The 20,257-nt window shown below is 30.4% G+C and overlaps 1 protein-coding gene across 1 annotated transcript; it reads left to right on the forward strand.

The window, feature by feature from the left end:
* Positions 1-37: 37 nt before the first annotated feature.
* Positions 38-12,272, forward strand: LOC130444529 (glyoxalase domain-containing protein 4). The gene is made up of 5 exons (XM_056779719.1): positions 38-252; positions 389-574; positions 2,916-3,172; positions 7,951-8,106; positions 11,876-12,272. The coding sequence occupies exons 2-5, from the start codon at positions 432-434 to the stop codon at positions 12,172-12,174; spliced, it is 855 nt and encodes a 284-aa protein (XP_056635697.1). The 5' UTR covers positions 38-252; positions 389-431; the 3' UTR covers positions 12,175-12,272.
* Positions 12,273-20,257: the final 7,985 nt, after the last annotated feature.

Raw genomic sequence — 20,257 nt, forward strand, 5'->3', positions numbered from 1 at the left:
GAAAATGCCTCACTAATTTTACTTCACTTTAGTCATTGTCAGTTTCTACAATGCTGCCAATACAATATTATGAATTTATAAACAATGATTTTTTTAATAATTGTTTGGAAGCGTCAGCAATTCAAGAGATAACAAGGGCTTGCATTCTTAAAAATTAGTGGCTTATATATATTTGTAACACTTATTGTAAAGAAAAGTAATATGTTTTTATAATATTTATAATACATATTATATACCTGCCTCCATCTAAAGGTAATTTTAATTAATTGCTTTAATCAGGAAATTGTATGTCCTTGAAGACGTTTATATATTCATAAGATTTCAGTAGATAATTGAAGTGGGTTTTTACAATAATCTATTTATAATTACCAATAATTTATATCTACAGGTATCAAGAAGAGGTTCACCTGTCCTATAAACTTGATAACAAAATGTTATTATCAGGAAGAGCCTTGCATTATGTTTTCAAAATACCAAATAGAAAGGAATCTATGAGATTCTATTTAAATGTTTTGGGAATGAAATTACTTAGACATGAAGAGTTTTCAGAAGGATGTGAAGCTACATGTAATGGGTGAGAAAGGCTATAACTCAATTATTTTAAAGGTTTATTTGAACTACTCAGTTACAAATTGATATTGTAATTTCAGGACATCAATCCTATAATTCCGAAATTATGACCACAAATATTTTCTTTCTTTAAGAAAAGTATACCTGTCATATAATTAATGTTGATAAAATAATTAAAGGTCAGAAGTATTTAAGTGTAAACTCTTGTTCTATGTAAAATACTCGAGAAATTTCAAAGTAATTTCTTATCAGAAAAATTAACTACCAAATAAAGATCTTCAAGTTTGTATACATTATAATTCGTTCTTCTTTTCTAATATATTTCTAAAACCATTATGGTTTTTAGATAACATACAATTTTAAAATTTAGGTATATTTTGCATCTACTAGAACAATAAGAAAATATGAGAACAAAATCACTTTTGCCTAAAAAGTAAACTGTATCTGAATTAATATTAACTGTATAGTAACAAGTTTTTCAAGAGGGATTTCACTGCAATACAATTGCTAGGGTGATTAATAATTGACAAAAGTTTCATTAAAGGTTAAAGCAAAGCCAAAGCAATCTTATTATTTTTAAATATAGTCTCAGAGCTAATGAGGCTGTTATTATAAATTTGTTTTTTCCTAGTTTCTATTGTAATACTATTATTAAATTTACATTATCTATCACGTCTGAATTCTGTTTTTTTCAAAGTTTTTCTGTGTGGTTTGTTTTCCTTTCTTAGCTTTCTGCTGTGTTCTCTGAACTGCCTGGATGTACTTAATTGAAAAGTAATGTATCTTTTTGACAATGCTACTTGTGTGTAAGGAACAGAATGAAACCCAGTATTTAACTATGCACAGATTGATTTTGAGACAAATGACTGAAAATATTGGTTATAACTGATCTTTGAGGCATGAACCTATGTTAGCTATTTGGGATTTATTGATGTGTTACAGTATAAATTTTGTGAAGATTGTTCCCATTATCTTTTAAATACAGCTAGTTAAACTCACAAGCCAGTAGTTTGTAGGGTTGGGTTTGTCACCTTTTTCATATATGGTTGTGGTGATAGCTCATTTCCAGCTATTGGATACCCCAACTTCACTTATTGAGCTGTTTTAGATGAGTAGCACATGTTTAAATAAGTAAGGGTGGCATTCTTAACTATTTCTGATTTAAGTGTCTATAGAATCCTTTACATTTTCTTCTGTAAATATGATTGTAGTAATACTGTTTTTGATCCTATCAAAATATTGAAGTATAAGTGGTTGGTTAAGTGGTGTATACTTCTCCAAACTGACCATCAATCTCTTTTAATCCTTTAATATCTCTTAGTGTGATTTTAGAATACTTACATTTCAGTGTTCTTTTCATAAACATATGAAATGTTTTTATTGCCATTATCTAAGAGATCTATATCGTATGCTTTTCTGGATTTACATAACGTTAAACTATTGTTTTGAACACAATAAACTGCATAGTAGTTTTTTGGTAACCTGCATGGATTCCACTGTTTACTTGGCTTTTAGCTTATTTTCTTACACATTCGAGAAGTATAGTTATCATTTACTTTATTTATCATATCCATTGAATACAAAATCTGGGTCATATTGAGAAACTATTGTTCACTCCTTTATTTTTCAAATATATGTCCAACAGCTTTGATTGAGAAGTCAAAATTATGGGAGAATTAAGACATAGGGGTAATTAATGTCACGACCTATCCAATCCTTTATGAATATATATTTATTTATTTAAGTAAAAAATAAGCACAAGAGGGTAATCTCTATTACACTCGATTAGTTCTAGTGGTGCTTGCCGCGTGGAGATGCCTGTAGATATTGAACTTGACTTCTGTAGGTTGTATTCTTCGGGAAAGATGTACCTTGTTAGCTGATTCCACAGGTTACACAGGCAAAGAATTGAGTCCTGATAAATTACGTTCTGGGCGTCTGCAGGTGAAATAGGTGTTCATGAGTCACGTTTGCCTAGGTTTAGGTGGTATTATGTTGTACAGCTCGGAAGAGCATCTGCTGTAGTAGTATTGGTAAAACAGAATCAGGTCGGCAACCTTTCTTCTATGCTCTAAGCTGTCCAAGTATGGATCTACCAAAACTACTCAAATATAAATGTGTTAGAATTGGTGACATTTTATAGTCCTTTGAAAAAGTAAGATTGTCAATTCACCCTTTTAAAGGATTGTAGATCTCTTATTAACAACATTTCAAAAAATTTTAGAATGAAGTATTTTTGATCTATTAGCTGTAGAAATTGATGTACATAAATCTGGACTACTTTGTATAGTCTATAAAAAAATTACTTGCATTTGCATAGATTACTATAATATAAATATTTTCAGACCCTATGACGGAAGATGGAGCAAAACAATGGTTGGATATGGACCTGAAGATAATCACTTTGTCATAGAATTAACATATAATTATGGCATTTCTAACTATAATAGAGGAAATGATTTTGCAAAGATTTCAATAAGAGACAAAGAAATTTTACAAAGAGCCATTGAACAGAAGTGGCCTGTAGAAAATGGAAATGTTGTAGTCGCACCAGGTGGATACCGTTTTGAGATTATTGATGAGCATCAACCAATTGACAGAGGTAAAATGTTTTTATTGTGAAGAGTTACAAATATTTTTTCAATCATTTGTAAATTGTATCTAATTTCTTACCTTATTATATTAACCTATAATGATTTTGTTTTCAACATATTTTTACTTATGTTTATCCTCATGTGGGAATAAATTTAAAAATTTAGACACACGTTATATTGCCTTATATCAAATTAATTTATACACTTTATTTAAATTACACAATATTTAATATGTTAAGCAAAATATCAATTAATTCACATTCGCCATTCTCGAACCGAATTCTTATTCTTCATGAGGATTTGAATAATTTACTCTACTCCACTGTTGACTGTTTTTTAAACTTGTAATCGAAAGTATTAATTTATATAATGAGGATTAAACAAGAATGTACTTTTCTGAGAAAAAACTACGCCTTTTAAATGAAGTTCATCTTAGGAACCATTTCTACATTTTTCTGTGGTATTTTAGAATATCGCGTTGTTTTATGCTAGATTCCATCACATGGTCTTGAAAACTTCATAGCATACATCACATTTGGAGGATTGATTTTGACCATGTAGAAAAAGTACCACAAATTTTGTTTTGAGTTTGTGTTTTGTCAGGAATGTCATTTATGGAGTTTTTAGTCTGATAAAGACATTAATATTAGTAACTTAATTGGAAAAACTTCTTTTGCAAGCCTTGTACATTGTTAATAACATACATGTTAAAATTTTATTGTTGGATACATTTTTTCACAATTTTACATTATTTTTATGTATTCTATGATTATGACTGACAGGTGCTCTTTAAAACGGACATCAATATAGTAGTAGTAGAACCCCTGGAAGTCTTATCACGTGACTCGATCTATTTATCAAACACATATTTTCTACGTATCTTATGGGACTAGTACTGGTTATAAGGGTAAAAAATGACGCATAATTAAATATGTTTTTCTCGATTTCTTTATTATTATTCCATATCAAACTTTTTGTTTATTAATTTTTGATAATATTTTTTTTTGTTGATACGGTGAAAATGATAGCCTCCCACTGCGCTGGAATAATCTCGATTTTGGTAAATTTTCTACTTCATCAAAAAAATATGAAATCACTTGTTTAACGGCCAACAATGTTGAGTTTAATGAAAACCTTTCAAGACCTGGAGTATTGCTAAAATGAACTGAAAAGAAAATGTATATGTCATTATTGAATTGTTCCAATATGTATATGGAAAGAGGCATTGGAAAAATTTAATGCAAATGTTGGGATAATTATGTTAGACACACCAAAAAATAATTGAAAACTGGTTTATTCGAGAATGAAATTTGGTGAATATAGATATTGAACTTGTGAAAGACAGCTCAGGTCCCGAATCGGGTGAACTCTAAAGCAAAATTTGCTGCTGCAATTTCACAGTCTTAGTCAAATATTCTGCTATCAACATTACATGAGTATAAATCTTCTAAGCCCCTAATATAAATTAGTTTATAAAGTGTAATTTTGATTTAGTTAAGAGGATACAGAGTTAATAGCTTAAATATTATGTTATTTTTGTGAACTACATAAATATGTACCTACTTATATAAAATCCTCGTTATTCTGCACAAAATCAGCTCTCCAGTGATAAGCTGACCTAGCTAATATTAATTTTGTTTTTTTAATTTATTCAACCAGTATATCAATATTTTTATCAAACGAGTTATGCTGAATATGTTGATGCTAACCATATTAATAAAATTCAAACAACTAAAAAAAATGAATTTATTTTTTACTTGCCAATTCGTAAAAGGCCGACCTTTGGAATATTAGTCATAACGATTATTTGTTCACTGAGCTCACAAAAATTTTTATTTGATTCAGATGAATATTGGTGCTGACGTATTAGTCATGTGATGGAAGGCCTCCACCTTTTTCTACCAGTGATAGAATTAGGCTTACTGCTGCACTAGGCAGCGTTCGATGCTCTTTTTTCATAAAATGGACTTCATTAATTTTTGATATATTATATATTTTTATTTGAAAATAACTTTATACTATTGAAATATAATTTTTGAGTATGATGGATAGATAAGTTGTAAATCTCAGCAACATACATAATATGTTTTTTAATATTAATCAATTTTATTTTCCTGGCTTTTGTCCGGGCAAAGCCTCGAGTATATCATTGAAATTAATTTCTTGGACTAGTTGAACTTCAATAGACAGTAATGCAAGAGCATTAAGTTTATATTGGCCCATTCATAGGCGGATCCAGCTTTGGCGCTAGGAGGGGGTCACATAGTCGTGGTCAAGTCAAGAACTTATAATTTAATTTTGATAACAATAGATACAAGTAAAAAGTAGGTATTTTATTAATGTACGTAAGTACTGTACTTAAAAATATTTATTCTTTATTGTACACTTGAAAAACTTAACACATAATAAATTGTACATATACACGTTCTCTTGAAGACATCCAGAAAAGCACTACCACGCAAGGAATGAGGCAACCTATTTATATTCCATAACCGTGGTGAATAATGTGTCATAACATCTAGAGGTATGTTGAGGAATATGACGCACAACTCCGCAAAAGTGAAGAGGTGGTACGACAAGGGTTTCCAACAAACAAAATAGAAACAGACAAAATAAATATATTTAAATAACAAAATCAATTTTTCTTTTACGTCTTCTCCCGATACGTGGTATTGCGTCATTTACATCAATGGGTACGTTTTTCTGAACGTGGAGAAGTACCAGTTCGGTTAGGCAATCTTCAACCATTGAAAATCTTAGCCACGATTTAATTCTGCACAACGCAGAGAAAGACGTTTCTGCTGTCGCTACACTGACAGGTAGTCCTGGAGATCACTTATTATTGAATGTAGAAGAGGGATGTATATAGCTCTGTGAAAATACTCTCAGCAGATTGAGCAGGTTGGTTATTGGCTCTATGTATTTGTTTTGATACTATTCTGGGGCATTTAATTTCTATATCTAGCTGCTCAGCCACTTCTTTGGCCTCTTCAAAAAGCTGTCGGTAGATTACGTCTACATTTTATATAAATAAAATCATTATGCTCAATTAGTGGTCCACCTAAGTCCTGGAACCAGCTCGGGGGGGGGGTCATGACCCCCGTGACCCTCCTTGGATCTGCCTTTGGGCCCATTCTTGTGCGTAAATATGTTTTTACTCTTTTTATGGTGTGAAAAGATCTTCCTTTTGAACCAATTGTAGTCGGGATATCAAAGAAATTTGGATAAACATCTCGAAGACTTCGTGAATGCAATACATTGCATATTTTTTGTACATAGCGTACATCTTCTATTTTTGCTAAGGAATATTTCTCTTAATAATGGAAATAAATAACTTCATTGGATTTTTTATGCAGAATTTCCAAGAATGCTCTCTCTACAAGGACGCCAGGGGATTCATGTTTATTGTAGATGGTTAGTGAGGTATCTACTATGGGAATGTTTTTTATCCAAGGGGGAGAAGAAGGCAAAGAAAGTGGAAAGGTCAACGAGAGGCTGCTATTTTGGAGTAGAGGTGCGAGCAATTGAGGGATTGAATTTACAATTGTTCGTGAGTTAGTACGTACGGAAGTGGTGGTAAGTAGCGAATGGACAGGATTAGAAGGATTGGAAGATACTTTAACAGCATATGACAGGAGAAGAGATGGTCGTCTTAAGGATAGTGGTGGCTCATTAGCTTAACATTGACACTAGCGGCGGGGCTTGAGCGAAAGGCACCGAGGCAAAGGCGAAGAGCGGTGGTGTGTACAGAGTTCAATAAATCAGTTTTAGACTTGGAAGCCGACATATAGATAAAACAACCATAGTCAAGCTTTGAGCGTATGAGAGCTCTGGAAACTCGTAGCAGTATATATATATATATATATATATATATATATATATATATATATATATATATATATATATATATAATTTTTTAATTTACTTCAAAAATGGTCAAAAATTCCGTATACTGTTGAATATTTTATTTAAAATTATAGTTTGTACAATTTTGTACCCCCAACTCGGAATGTTATTACTCCTAAGTAAAGTCTCTGTTATTATATTAATTCCAGAGGCTGACGGTTAATTCATATAAGTTCAATTTTCTGACTCCATTTTAGTATACATTCTATTAGAAACGTTAGTATTATTTTTATTATTATCACACTGTTCTCGTGCACGATTTTCAGCGTGCGAATTCTTTGAGCTGCATTTCTTTCTACTCTTTGTTCGACTGATTCATGAGCTCTTTCAACACGTGCACATCGAGTCTTCTTGCTTCGGGCATTAAGGTTGGATTTTTTGGGTGGCATTTTACTATATTTTACTTTTAAAAGTGAATGAATTTCGCTGTTCTCTGAATAACTGTAACTTAGAGGTAAAAAAAAATATTCGAAGTAATGTATGCAATGAAGGCAAAATGAAGAATGATTTGAAAGAAGCTACGTTAAGTGGTATAGGCAAAAGAAAACATATATAGTGTATAGTTTAAGGAAATACATCACATTAAAGTGTGGCGCCATCTATGACAAAGGACATCTATGAGATTCCAGACTTATGGAAACTACGATTAATAACAACAATCAACGTTGATGATCAGTTTATTATCAATTATTAATTATTGAGACCATTAATTTAAATAATAACTATCATATCATTCAAGTTGAACCAAATTACATATATATGCCAACTTTCATGAATATCAGTTGACTCGTTCTTGAGTTCATTCGGAACATACAAACAGACACTGAATTTTTATATAAAGATTAATTTAAAATTATTTATAATATTATTTGCATTTCAGATCCAGTAGAATCAGTAACTCTAAACGTATCTAATTTGAAAAGCTCTCTGGATTACTGGAATGGAATTTTGGGTTTGAAAATTTTCAAACGTGGTGATAAATCAGCACTAATTGGTTTTAAAGATAATGAAGCGAAATTAGGATTGCAAGAGATAGGTAAGACAATAGACAAGTATATTTTAGGTGTATGATATTACATCTATTTACATTCTTAAAACTAATTTCATATATCAGCAATATATTTCTTATGTTATATTAACAATTTAGTTCAGTACAGTACTTTCCATAATTTTGTCATCAAAAGTTTTCAAGGGTACTAGTGTGTAATCACGAGTAAAATGTAGGTTTTTTCATGTTTTAAGATTTATAAAATGTATTGATGTAAATCATGACATTCAACTTTAGTCCATCAAAGCTGTAACGAGGAGCTAAATTTGGTGTATTCTAACAATTTAATATATCTTTTATTGGTCAAGTTAATACTAACTTTTCTGTCTCTCTATGTCCATCTGCTCTAAGAGCTATTTGGAAATAATGCTCTTTGCTTCAATTTTATATTATTGTTTTGTTTTCTCCCGAAGGAGAAGCTGCTACCTAATTGATTGATTTTTAGCATTATAGGAAATGTATGGAATCTCATTTCTGATTTCATTTTGGACAATAGCATTCTTTATTTAAATGAATATAAGAAATTTCTCATGTAAATTGAAAGGAAAATTTGATCTGATCAATTACATCCAAGAAGCTGTATTAAATTGAGGTCATCAAGGCTGTTAGCTGGCAATACGATTGTTGGATTTTAAAGTCTTTAAGGTAATTTTGGACAACCTTTGTGATATGACGACCGGTGTTCATGAACAAAGAGACATTTTTCTCATATATGGAGAGTAAAAGGTATGATTGGTATTTCTAATCAACAATATACCAGTGAGTATCAAGGTGACCTCTTTCAATGATCATGCTTGTGTGGACCTCCATTTGTCAACTTTTCTTTCACTCTTATGTATCCGGAATAAAGCCACAACACAAAATCTTGGCAAAGTGCAGGTGATCAGTTGAAAAGTTGATAAAACTTGATCCTAATTTTCGTCACTTACATGTCCACAGCGCCGGTCTTGGTCTTCTTTGACTTCTTTCTATCTTTTTTTTTCCTAAATAGATGGCACTGAATAAAGCCAAAAAGCCAGTCAAATTATTTATGTATTGCTAAGGCTTTTTTAACGCTGTATTTTAATTAAATTGTCACTTATTTATTTTATCGATACAAATTTGTAACCTTTTAATTAATTTTATTGTGGTGTTTCCTGATTTATATATTTTTAATTTTTTTTATTTTGTCATCTTTTCATCATTATTCTTTATGACATTTTTCTCCTTTTTACTGTTATTCTCTTTCATTATTTTTTAAAAATTTCGACAATGGCCTTTTTTTTATCATTTTTCAATCTTCCTGTATTTTCTACTCAGGTGTACACACTTAGATTTAAACTTGTCGTCATGAATGTATTAAAAACTAGTTTTTTTGTACTGGGCTTTTGGTGTAACGTATTCATTTCTATAATTGGAAGTAGACATTCCAATATATGTTGAGAATCAACGATTTCATCACAAAAGCAAAATTTGTTATCTAATAAATCAATTTTGTTCTTACATTGATGTAAAGAGGGTATGATTACTTCTCAGACAGCTGATTGTTCCAATAAATAGTCTATGTGTGAAATGGCTATATAATATTTTCCATTATCACTTTGTAAGTAAGCTTGCTACCAATCTTATGTTCTCCTAGTAATTGTATATATATATATATATATATATATATATATATATATATATATATATATATATATATATAGTTTTTTCTACAACGATAACTTCAGATTCTGTAGCTTCTTTTACTAAAGGTGTGCACAATATCTCACATCTAAGCCTGATGGCTAAGTTGGTTGTGTGATGGTCCTTGTAACAGATGATTTCATATAACCTGTATATAATTCACTGGAAATGAGTTGATAACACTGGATAAGCGTAAAAATATGAAATATCTATATATCACTGAAAATGTTAAGTGACTCCTTCAGTAACATGAATTATCCAGTGTTGATAAAAATTTTGAGGTCATAAAAAGCAGTTTTAATAAAGATGTTTTGGTAAATATGGTCAAAAATGGTCGAGAATAAAGTTCACGAACTGCAATATGTAATAAAAAAAAACTGCTATTGTACCCCTGTTAATATAGGCGTCCTTAAAAAATTCTAGTTCTAAAGTTATTATGATCAAACTCAAAGATTCAACTCAAACTAACTATATATTGCAACAAATAAATTAAGATCTTGACTTGGTAAAAATTAAGAATATACGAGATGGTGACGTGATCGTTGGGAGCACGACAAATGAAGAAATTGGGAAGCTTAAAGGCTTGCAAATGAGGAATCATCTTTGTCTATTAAAGAACTTTGTTCAATTTATCCCCTAATAAGGATCTCTGAACTGATAGAGAAGCACGGACCTGATAGCATACTTTTTCCTGTTCTGTTATATACCATACCTCCTAGAAAAAAAGAATAAGATTTTTCAAGCAATCATGTAATATGGGATGTCAACTTATGTTAACGATTTAGTTGTCTATTTGTTTTTCAACATGATTTTACTTATATACAGTTGAAATATAAAAATTAATAGCTATAACAAAAGTAAAATCCACGAAAAATGTGTTTCACTTACCTGAAATTCAATTTAAAAGAAGGCACACTTTCACTTTACCGATTTTAAAACGGTAAACAGCGTATTGTACACTGCTTCTTCGAGCATTACGGGAGCTAAGTCCTTTGGTTGTAACTGATAGTTTGTTGTCAAGTTGTAAAGTGTAGGGAAACGAGCGCGCCGGCACGCTCTTCGTCATTGGTGAAGGGAAAGGATAATGTGCCGGCACGCGTACCTTCAGTGGGTAAGGAATCGAAGAGCGCGTCGGCACGCTCTCCGTCTTTAATGGGATTTCCAGCATTTATTATAAATCGTATTACATTTTACATCTTTACTGTTTCCCACTGAATTTATTTAAAAAAGTATAAATGACTTTGTTTACTATTTTCTCTTCAGCTATTGGTTTTGGGAAAAAATTTAGGAATAAAAAATATTTTTAAATAAAATAAGGATTTTAAGTATTAATTTTATTTCATAAAAAACATTTTTATATGAATTAAAGGGTGTAGTAATTTACGAGTGCAAGAAAATAACAGAATGTCAAGTTTCCAGCTTTACTGAAATTTTAGAAAAAAAAAACTCAATTTTAGTCATTACTTCCAATCTTCCGAATACGTATGTAATCATCGTCTGGGACAGAAATTATAATCAAGTATAATATAAAAATGTATATGTGGTATAAAAAATTATATGTTGTATAAAAGTATAACAATAATAGAAATTGAGAATTGCGGCGTTATAAATTTGGTTATTTCTTTTAAAAACCATTCAAAATAACGCTTGATAGAAATATTAAGCTTATTGATCCTGGTTGCTATCGAAATCGTTGTTAATTTTCATTGGTTAGATTATGAATAACATTCAATTTTTATAGACTAGGTTGTTATGAATGGAGCTGAATATTTATTGGTTTGATTATTAATGACACTAAATTTTATTAGTAAAGTTGAAATTCATAGGTTAGTTAAGGTTATTTGGTTGCCGATTGCGTTGAATTACTTTCATATAATTTGTTTTTCAAAACCACAAAAAAATATTCATAAAGTTAATCAAATCAGTTTTTTTATTAATACATTGATCATTTTAGATAATATATGTTGTTTCCAAAAATAAGCGTTAGGAAATTTATTGGCTAGAGTTTTATCTTTTTATCATATTTGAATCATTTAGAATTGATGGAAATGAAAAAGCTACATTTTATTAAATTATTTATTTCCATTTACAGGTAAAGCTATCGACCGGGGCCAAGCATTCGGACGTATCGCATTTTCGATTCCATATAAAGAACAAGAACCACTGGCAAAGAAAGTTGATGAAAAAAAATGTACTGTTTTAACTCCTCTTACTGTTCTACCAACACCTGGAAAATCTGATGTCCGGGTTTTAATTTTGGCTGATCCTGATGGTCATGAAATATGCTTTGTAGATGATGAGGGTTTTAGACAACTGTCACAACCAGACTATGAAAGTGAAAAAATACTTAACATTCAAATGAACAAGGACCAATTTGATAAATCAAAGTGAGCGCGTATTTACATTACAATAAGTTTAAAATAATATATACACATACTATATTCTTATGTTACATGGTTTTGGAGGTATAATAAACGTTTATTTAATAATTTGTTTCTAATATATGTTGACTAGTTAGAACTACAACTAGAATATTGGGGAGTGCAGCAAATTTGAAAATAAGAATTCTTAACTAAACTATAATTCCAAGCTTTCGGTAAATGTTCTTTCCATCATCAGGGAAACTACAATATAGAATGAAAATCATGAGACTTAATCATCATGATCCAAAACATATCTGAAAAAGAAAAAATATATGGATTCTAAAATGAATTTGAAAAATCTTTAGTTATGTAAGTAAATGGATTACGTTCAATTTTAGGATGGTTTCCTAGATATTGTATTACTACGTTAGCTCATGATTGTTGAATGGTGCACGTGATAAATAATTCAAATTAATTTTGAATCTCAATATCGCTTAATTAATTAAAACATGTAAAAACATTTAAAATATGTGAGAATATGGATAAAATACCAAATTAACTGAATAAAATTAATTAACCTTTTTCCCAAAATAATGTGCTGTAAATATTTCACAATTATAAAATAAGATTAAAATTAAAATGGATTGCCGGTTCCGGAACTATGGTAGTGACATTTGGCCTTCTTTGAGGGAGGATGTTGACTATGACAATATTTTTTACAAAACACAATTTAAAACAGCTGCAAATTTTAATTCTTTCTCAGACAATGATTACATGAGTATACGAAATCTCCGAATATATTAGATGTAGCACACTGCGCGGAAATCTATCCGCGGTTAGGATTAAGAACAAAACAACTATGTTCATAGGTTGAACCGCGTGAGAATTTTGAAAATTCTCAATGTTTCGGCTCCCAATTTGAAGCCATTATCAAGAGAAGGGTGGGAATATGCTGGTTATTCGTTCACTGGTAAGAAGTGATCCGATTCCGTGGTCTCATCTGCCCACTCCATGCAGTGAAACACCTTTTTTTTTTCGTTGATTGCAAGGTCTCACTCTGCATACTCCTTAGAATTTCAACGAGGAAATGAGAAGCTGAAACCAAAAAAATATAAAATGAGTAATATAGAATTAAAATGTAATATAGTTACCATCGAAAACAAAGGTGGACACTAACACTATCACTGCTGCTGAGTTGGCTCAAGACTGGTGAAATTCGAAGGAGTGGGTAGATTGATGCCATGACACTTCAGGTAAATATGGAGTTGGTTGGTTTTATAGATTAGATTATGAACGACATTGAATTTTTATAAGCTAGATTATGAAAGACAAGAAATGTTTTAAGCTTAGATTATGAATTACATTAAATTTTTATAGGTTAGGTTGTTTTACTGATGAATTTTTGTAGAATTTGTTTTTTCATGGGTATTTTTTGACGTTATTTTCTATTGTAAACACTTTGACCGATTTATAAGACATGGAATGGCCTTCATAGAAAACGATTTCGGTAAGTGAGCATCTGTCAAGTTATCATTTTGGTGGCGCTGTTATGAGAGTTTATTCGATTGGTTATTGACCTCTAAGATTAACCAATTTATTTTTGTTACAATTTGAACCAGGAATTTCATAAACTATTTTGGGGAATTTATTGGGTGGTATTTTATCTTTTATTTTACTGAAAGTCGATTGAACTATGTGGTATTGTGTATTTGATAATTTTATATAAAATCTTTTGAAAATATAGGTAGGATATGGAATATAAGTTTTTATGTAGTTGATAGAGTATTTTCAGGTTCTTTTAATGTTCTGTTTTGAATCATATCAATTAATATTTTATTAGAAAATTAAAATGCTACAATGCTCATTTACTACTTCCCCCATGATGAATACATAGTTATTCGAAAGCTTAGAATATATATTAAAAGGAGTATTTACTCTTTTAAGTATGTATTCATCATTGGGGACTGGAGTTATAGCCAAAGTATAGTGTAAAATAGGTACCTTGTACATGAGTATAAAAAATTCCTTACATTAATAAATCGAGAATTGTGACATCTCAATTTTGTTTAATATATTAATTTCAAATATCCCAAAATACAACATATGACACTAGACATAAATTTTGAGTTTGTTAAATTTTTAGATTTCATTTGTTTTTGAAACTAAAAACGGCTCTGTTAAGTCGTTATAAATCTAGGACTAAATAAGAAAGTTTACATAACTAAACCTATTAGAATGTATTTTTTTCGTCACAAATTACCGGATATCTCACTTTATAGAATGTGAACAAACAACGTAATAATAAATAATGTGATTTTTTTCTGGTGCACATCACTTATAAGGTGAATAAAATGTGAGTAGCTTCTTAAGTTTGAAAACATTATAAGCACATCAGAAACTGACCACAAAAATTATAGGGAAAAAATATATCATTAATATATCATTTAATAAGTGATTAATAATTAACTTAATTAGTTTGCATTCGCTAAGTCTTTTTTATAATGAATTAATTGTACATTTTGTTTATTGAAAGTATAGTTTAATGATCGAATAAGAATGGTTACATATTCTCTTCTTTACAACCATAGATCAACCAGATTTTACAACTACCCTAACCGATAGAGATCCCCTCCTACATCTAAGTGTCAGAGATGTAACTCCCACTTGTTTTATAATATGTACTGCATATATTTGTCTCTGTCCTTGAGAAACAATGACGAATATGTTCTTATGGCAAAAATTAAGATTAAGAAAACTACATATGATAAGATCTTGGGTTTTTATTAACAATATTCTATAATAATTTTTTGAATGAAGTTATTGAATGTCTCTCATTACTAAATGTTAATTGGATATTTAAATATTTTCTTTTCTTTGGGAACTTTTGCATTATAATCACTATAAACTCTACTCGATTATTATCATCTATAACCTAAAATTCCTCAGCAGGAGACTCTTCCTCAGGAAGTAGTATTCGACCTCAGTTAAACTATATAAATAACCGGTACTCAGATGGGGTGAACAATTAATATTAAATTGGATGCCACCAGCTTTTTAACAAACGATTAATAAAAAAAGGCGGAAAAGCTGAAAACACTTCAACACTGAACACACTGAAAACTTCGCATTAACTGTGTATCCGAAAGAACACAACGTCTATGTATTAAATATAAGGGTGGGACTTATCTATCCGGGATAGTTGCATCCTTCAACTAGATTCCCAGATGTTGGAGTGAATTGAATTTGTAGTCTGGTGGTTGGATCCTTGGTTGTTGAAACTCCCAACCTGGCAGCTGTAGAACTGCGGGGAAAAATGAAATGAGGAATGAAGAAATAACAGATTTTAACAAAATGTGCTTCGTTCGTTTATTCGTTCTGTACCCCAAATAAATAGAAAATACGAATTTATATGATAACTATCATATAAAATTTGCTTAAAACAAAAGGAAAGAAAAAATTACCAGCGAATATAAAGATTAAAATTACCACAAATTTCCTAAAATTTATTTTGATAGTTGTATTGTAGATATGCAGAAGAAGAAGTCGAATCAATTTCAAGGTTTTATTGAATTTCTCGAATGCAGTGGAAGTTCAATAACAAATTAATTTCTTCAAAAATTCGAATGTTAGAATGAATAAATTCGAAGTGACTGTGCCACAAAACGTGATCAAAGGAATATTCAAAATGTTTGAAGACAAACGTAACAAGTTGATGTTACACATCATACAAAATTTTAAAATATATATGATAATAGGAATCAGGTATGGAGGTAGCTGTGGCAGTGATAGTACTAAGAAAATTCTATAGAAGGGGCTTAAAGAAAGGATATATAGGTATTTTGCTTTAACCTGTACACTGTGAGAAATTTCTTGGGCAATTTTAAAAAAAAAATGTGTGGTAATAATTATATTCAGTTTGAGACAATCACAAAGCATTTTATACAATGTACTAAGCAGTAATAGAAAATTTGATTAGTAATTTTATTTATCATAAAGATACTAAGTAAAATTACTATACCACTCAATTAATTTGAAATTAGTTTGGAAAATGAAAATATTTTTTTAAATTACGATACAATGATCGACTGTCTTTCTCTGACCAGCTATAATGTAATAGGAAATCTTACGGAAAAATGATGAATAGCTCCGTATAAATACTATTCAAGTAAGATTTATACTCAAAGATCATAAAATTACACCTCATCTTAGTAAATTTTCTCAATTGTCTAAGAAAATTACTAAAACTGTATTATAATTTGAATTTGAGCACACTGAATAATAATTTTAACCATTATATACTTAGCAACATAATAGTAATTTTACAAAATTGTTTTAATAGTAATGTAATAGGTTAGGCGGATGTAAATTTGCTATGTGTATATATGTTTCTAAATGTTCTTGATTTTAAGTCTCTTCTGTTTCAAAATTGGTTTGAAAAGACAGATAAAAATTGACGTTTCGAATAAATTGAATAATTGTAAGTCAATGTGTATCAATATATATATATATATATATATATATATATATATATATATATATATATATATATATATATATTACGAGCGGTTACTTATTAGGAAGGTGGCAAGGAAACACCAAAATGGACTAACTTCAATATATTTTCCGAGCTTTCGAATATTTATGTATTTATCGTCTGGGAAATAATTAATTAAAATTTTCGGTACTTTTGGATAGTATTAATGCTTGTATAAGAACGAAAATGCTATAAATGATAAAAACGACCTAAATAATTTAAGTAAAATTTATGACTCTATTTTTAAAATTTTAATACAACTACAAATAATTTGATTGATGGCTGCTACATATTTTTGAGTTGTGAAATTATTTTTTCCTGTTAAAATCGAATTCTATTTTGATATTGATGATGTAGGTGATCTAATGATTAATACGCAAATTGTCAGTGCCAAATCATATTTTGATAAAGATTGAAAGTAGTATAATATATAAATTTCTTCAATTTCTTAATTCTTACACCTTTTCTATATGTTTATATTTCTAAATCGTCTTAATTTTAGGTCTCTTCTGTTTTAAAATTAGTTTTTATCATAATTTTTGAAAGAAAGATAAAAATTTGACGTTTCGACTACTTTAAGTCTTTATCAAAATATGATTTGACACTGACAATTTGCGTATTTATATTAATCAATAGATCACTTACACCATGAATATCAAAATAAACATAAACTCAAAATAGAAAACTGCTTTAAGAAGAAAAATTAATTTTGCCTTATTTTTTACATCTCAAAAATATGTAGCAGAACTTGAATCAAATTATTTGTAGTTTTATTAGAATTTACAAAATAGAGCTATAAATTTTACTTAAATTATTTAGATTTTATCATTTATAGCTTTTTCGTTTTCATGAATGTGAACCATTTCTAAAAATTCTCTTTTTCGTGTATTAGATTCCGTTCCTAGAATTTATGTTTTTTGGTATTTCATGGTTCATAAATGCAATTTAGTCTATTTTCTAAATATTGAGAGGTCTGTCCTATGTACACAGCGTCACAATTAGTTGAAGTCACTTGATACATAATATTACTTCTCTAGTTTTTTGGTGTTATAAATTTTGATTCAGTGAAATATTTGGATAACTTATTATGTCCTTTATGACTTACACTAATATCATGGTTATTGAAATTATTCGATAGTTGTTGGGAAAACTACTACCGCTATATCTAGGCGGTAGTAGGTAGTATATCTATATCTAGGGTACTTATTGGATTCTGATTTGATGAAGGTTTTTTCCCTTTTTAAACAATGCCATATCACATTTACTGAATGTATGCAAACTAAAATGTTCATTTTTCGGAAGGCAAAATTTTTTCTCAACTTTTGAAGAATAGATTTGTGTATTAACATTACCTCTGTCAACTTTTTAAAAGAAAATGTCTTCTTGGTGTTATTGGAAGCGTTTATTTAATTATAAAATTTAGGTTTTCTCTTATAATGATGGCAATTCTCCTGTTTCGATTCTTTTATAGCTGTTGCGATAACTAGAACACCAGCATCATCTCTCGTTTGGTCAGTTCTAATATTTAACCTCTCACACTTTTCAAAAAGCGTACTAATAAGTTTCTTATTATTATATCATTTTAACAAAAGCTGATCTGGGGTTTATTGAGTTCAAACACTCGTCCATGTATAGACTTAATATAAAAAAGTCGTACTACAGGGTACGTTTTAAAGTTATATAAACCAATGAAATATTGACAAACATTATGATTATGCTTAACTTAGTTCGAACGCTATAACCAGTGCCGAACCAAGGGTATCCGCCGCCCGGGTGCAAGAACAAAATATGCCGTCCTATTAGCGTACCTAGTCGAAACTTGATTAGTGAGGCGAGATATGAAATAAAAGTCGTGTCTATCTAGCAAATGTGTCTAGATCTTATTGGAGATAGGAGTAGTTGGATAATTCAATGCCGATTTTGAGGTGTATGTATGACACACCTACAGTTGACATTTTAGATTGGGAAAATTAATAAAAACATTTTTTTGCATGATGCGGGTTCTGTTATTTTTTTTTTGCCGCACAGTGTTAGTGCCGCCACCCGGGTGCCATGCACCCCCGGCACGGCTCGGCCCTGGCTATAACTTTTCTGACCTTTGATTTTCAATAATCTCAATCTAATCTAATCTCAACTCTAAAACCCTAAAAGAAAGTTTCCACCAAAAATCAGCCTATTATTTCGTATTTCGAAGCTAATCGTTAATGAGTGATTATTATGTCACGAGTAGTCAATGAGCCAATTTTCCTACCTATACCAAACGATTCGAAATTCGGGAGTCTCACAAAAAGATATGTTTGTTATTAGTAAAAAAAAGTTTTATTTTGTAGCAAAAATAATAGGAAAAATATTACGTAGTAACACTCTCTTACCCTCAAAAATTACCCTGGGTTTGTATGGAACGGGGTAGGGGGCTATAATTTTTTATGGTATTTTCTTACAATCTCTACTTAATATGAATACCACAACCAAACAGTTTGGCAGATATTCGAAAAAAAAAAGGTTTTCAATTCACTGTTTTCAGGGTTTACAACTTTCTTATTATTCAGTTTTATGAAATAGTGTAGATAGTTTAATTATTTTTATTTTTGGAAGTATTAGATAATTAGATAAGATTAGATTATATGAGCTGATTGTAAATCTACTTCGCTAACACTTTGACCTATTGATCTATTGTGTACCCCGGACTGTTCACCAGTCAGGCAGTAACGACTTTGCAAAGTGAGCTATCTATCGGGGGACTATACAGCTTACCTCTTCTGGCTATAAAAAGCTTGAATGTAAGTACAGTAGTTTTGGTTTATGGATTGTCTCGCATTCAAAAAGGAGGTTTCCTTTGGTTCTTTACCGAAATGAGCTTTCTGTGTTCAATGAAAGGGCCTTTTCAGAATAATTGGTGGAATAGGATAGAAATCTTTTCGATTGTTTCAGACCAAGGGTCTTATTCCATATTTCTGATTTCTTCTCATTTTTCCAATTCTTTATGACCATGACTTGATGACTTCTTGGGAAGCATATGAAATGTTGTAGTACTATCAAAGGAATAGTCCCACTTTTTTCATCAGATGATCGGATTGTTTATTGCCGTTGTTCATTGCTATCGATTTGTTGTTTATAGTTTTTGATAAGGCATAGTTTGGAAGACATGGTGTACGTGATTATATCTATGGGCGACTTACTTTCCTTTAGAATGCTGAGATGCCCAGTCAGGTTGCCGGGCTTCATGTTCTCTTCCTTGTATGCCTTTATTACCCACTTTGTTGCTTAACTTTCTATGAAGGTCTTCGAAGGGGACAAGTCTAAAATGACTTGTAGTGTTACTGTGCTACTTTGCAACTTATCTAAGGTTATTTCCTCAATTTTGGTTTTTGTACTTGGCCACCATATGAAAGCTGCAGAGCTTTTGATAAGCTGCACAATGGATTTGTACATCCAGTTCGTCATTTTGGTTTTTAAGCCCCATGTTCCTCCGACTATTCCACAGCAGTTGTAAAAAGCACTTCATGCCTTATGGCTTACTACTTGAAGACGTTGTTTCCATGTTTTCCTCGGATTGAATATAGGGTGTAGTCTGGTT

The sequence above is a fragment of the Diorhabda sublineata genome, chromosome 5, assembly GCF_026230105.1.
Source record: "Diorhabda sublineata isolate icDioSubl1.1 chromosome 5, icDioSubl1.1, whole genome shotgun sequence".
Classification (NCBI taxonomy): Eukaryota; Metazoa; Arthropoda; class Insecta; order Coleoptera; family Chrysomelidae; genus Diorhabda; species Diorhabda sublineata.

Coding starts and splice junctions, on each gene's coding strand:
- LOC130444529 (XM_056779719.1), top strand. CDS start 432: ATGTTATTATCAGGAAGAGCCTTGCATTATGTTTTCAAAATACCAAAT. Junction 575..2,915: donor TGTGAAGCTACATGTAATGG/GTGAGAAAGGCT, acceptor AAATATTTTCAG/ACCCTATGACGGAAGATGGA. Junction 3,173..7,950: donor GCATCAACCAATTGACAGAG/GTAAAATGTTTT, acceptor TTTGCATTTCAG/ATCCAGTAGAATCAGTAACT.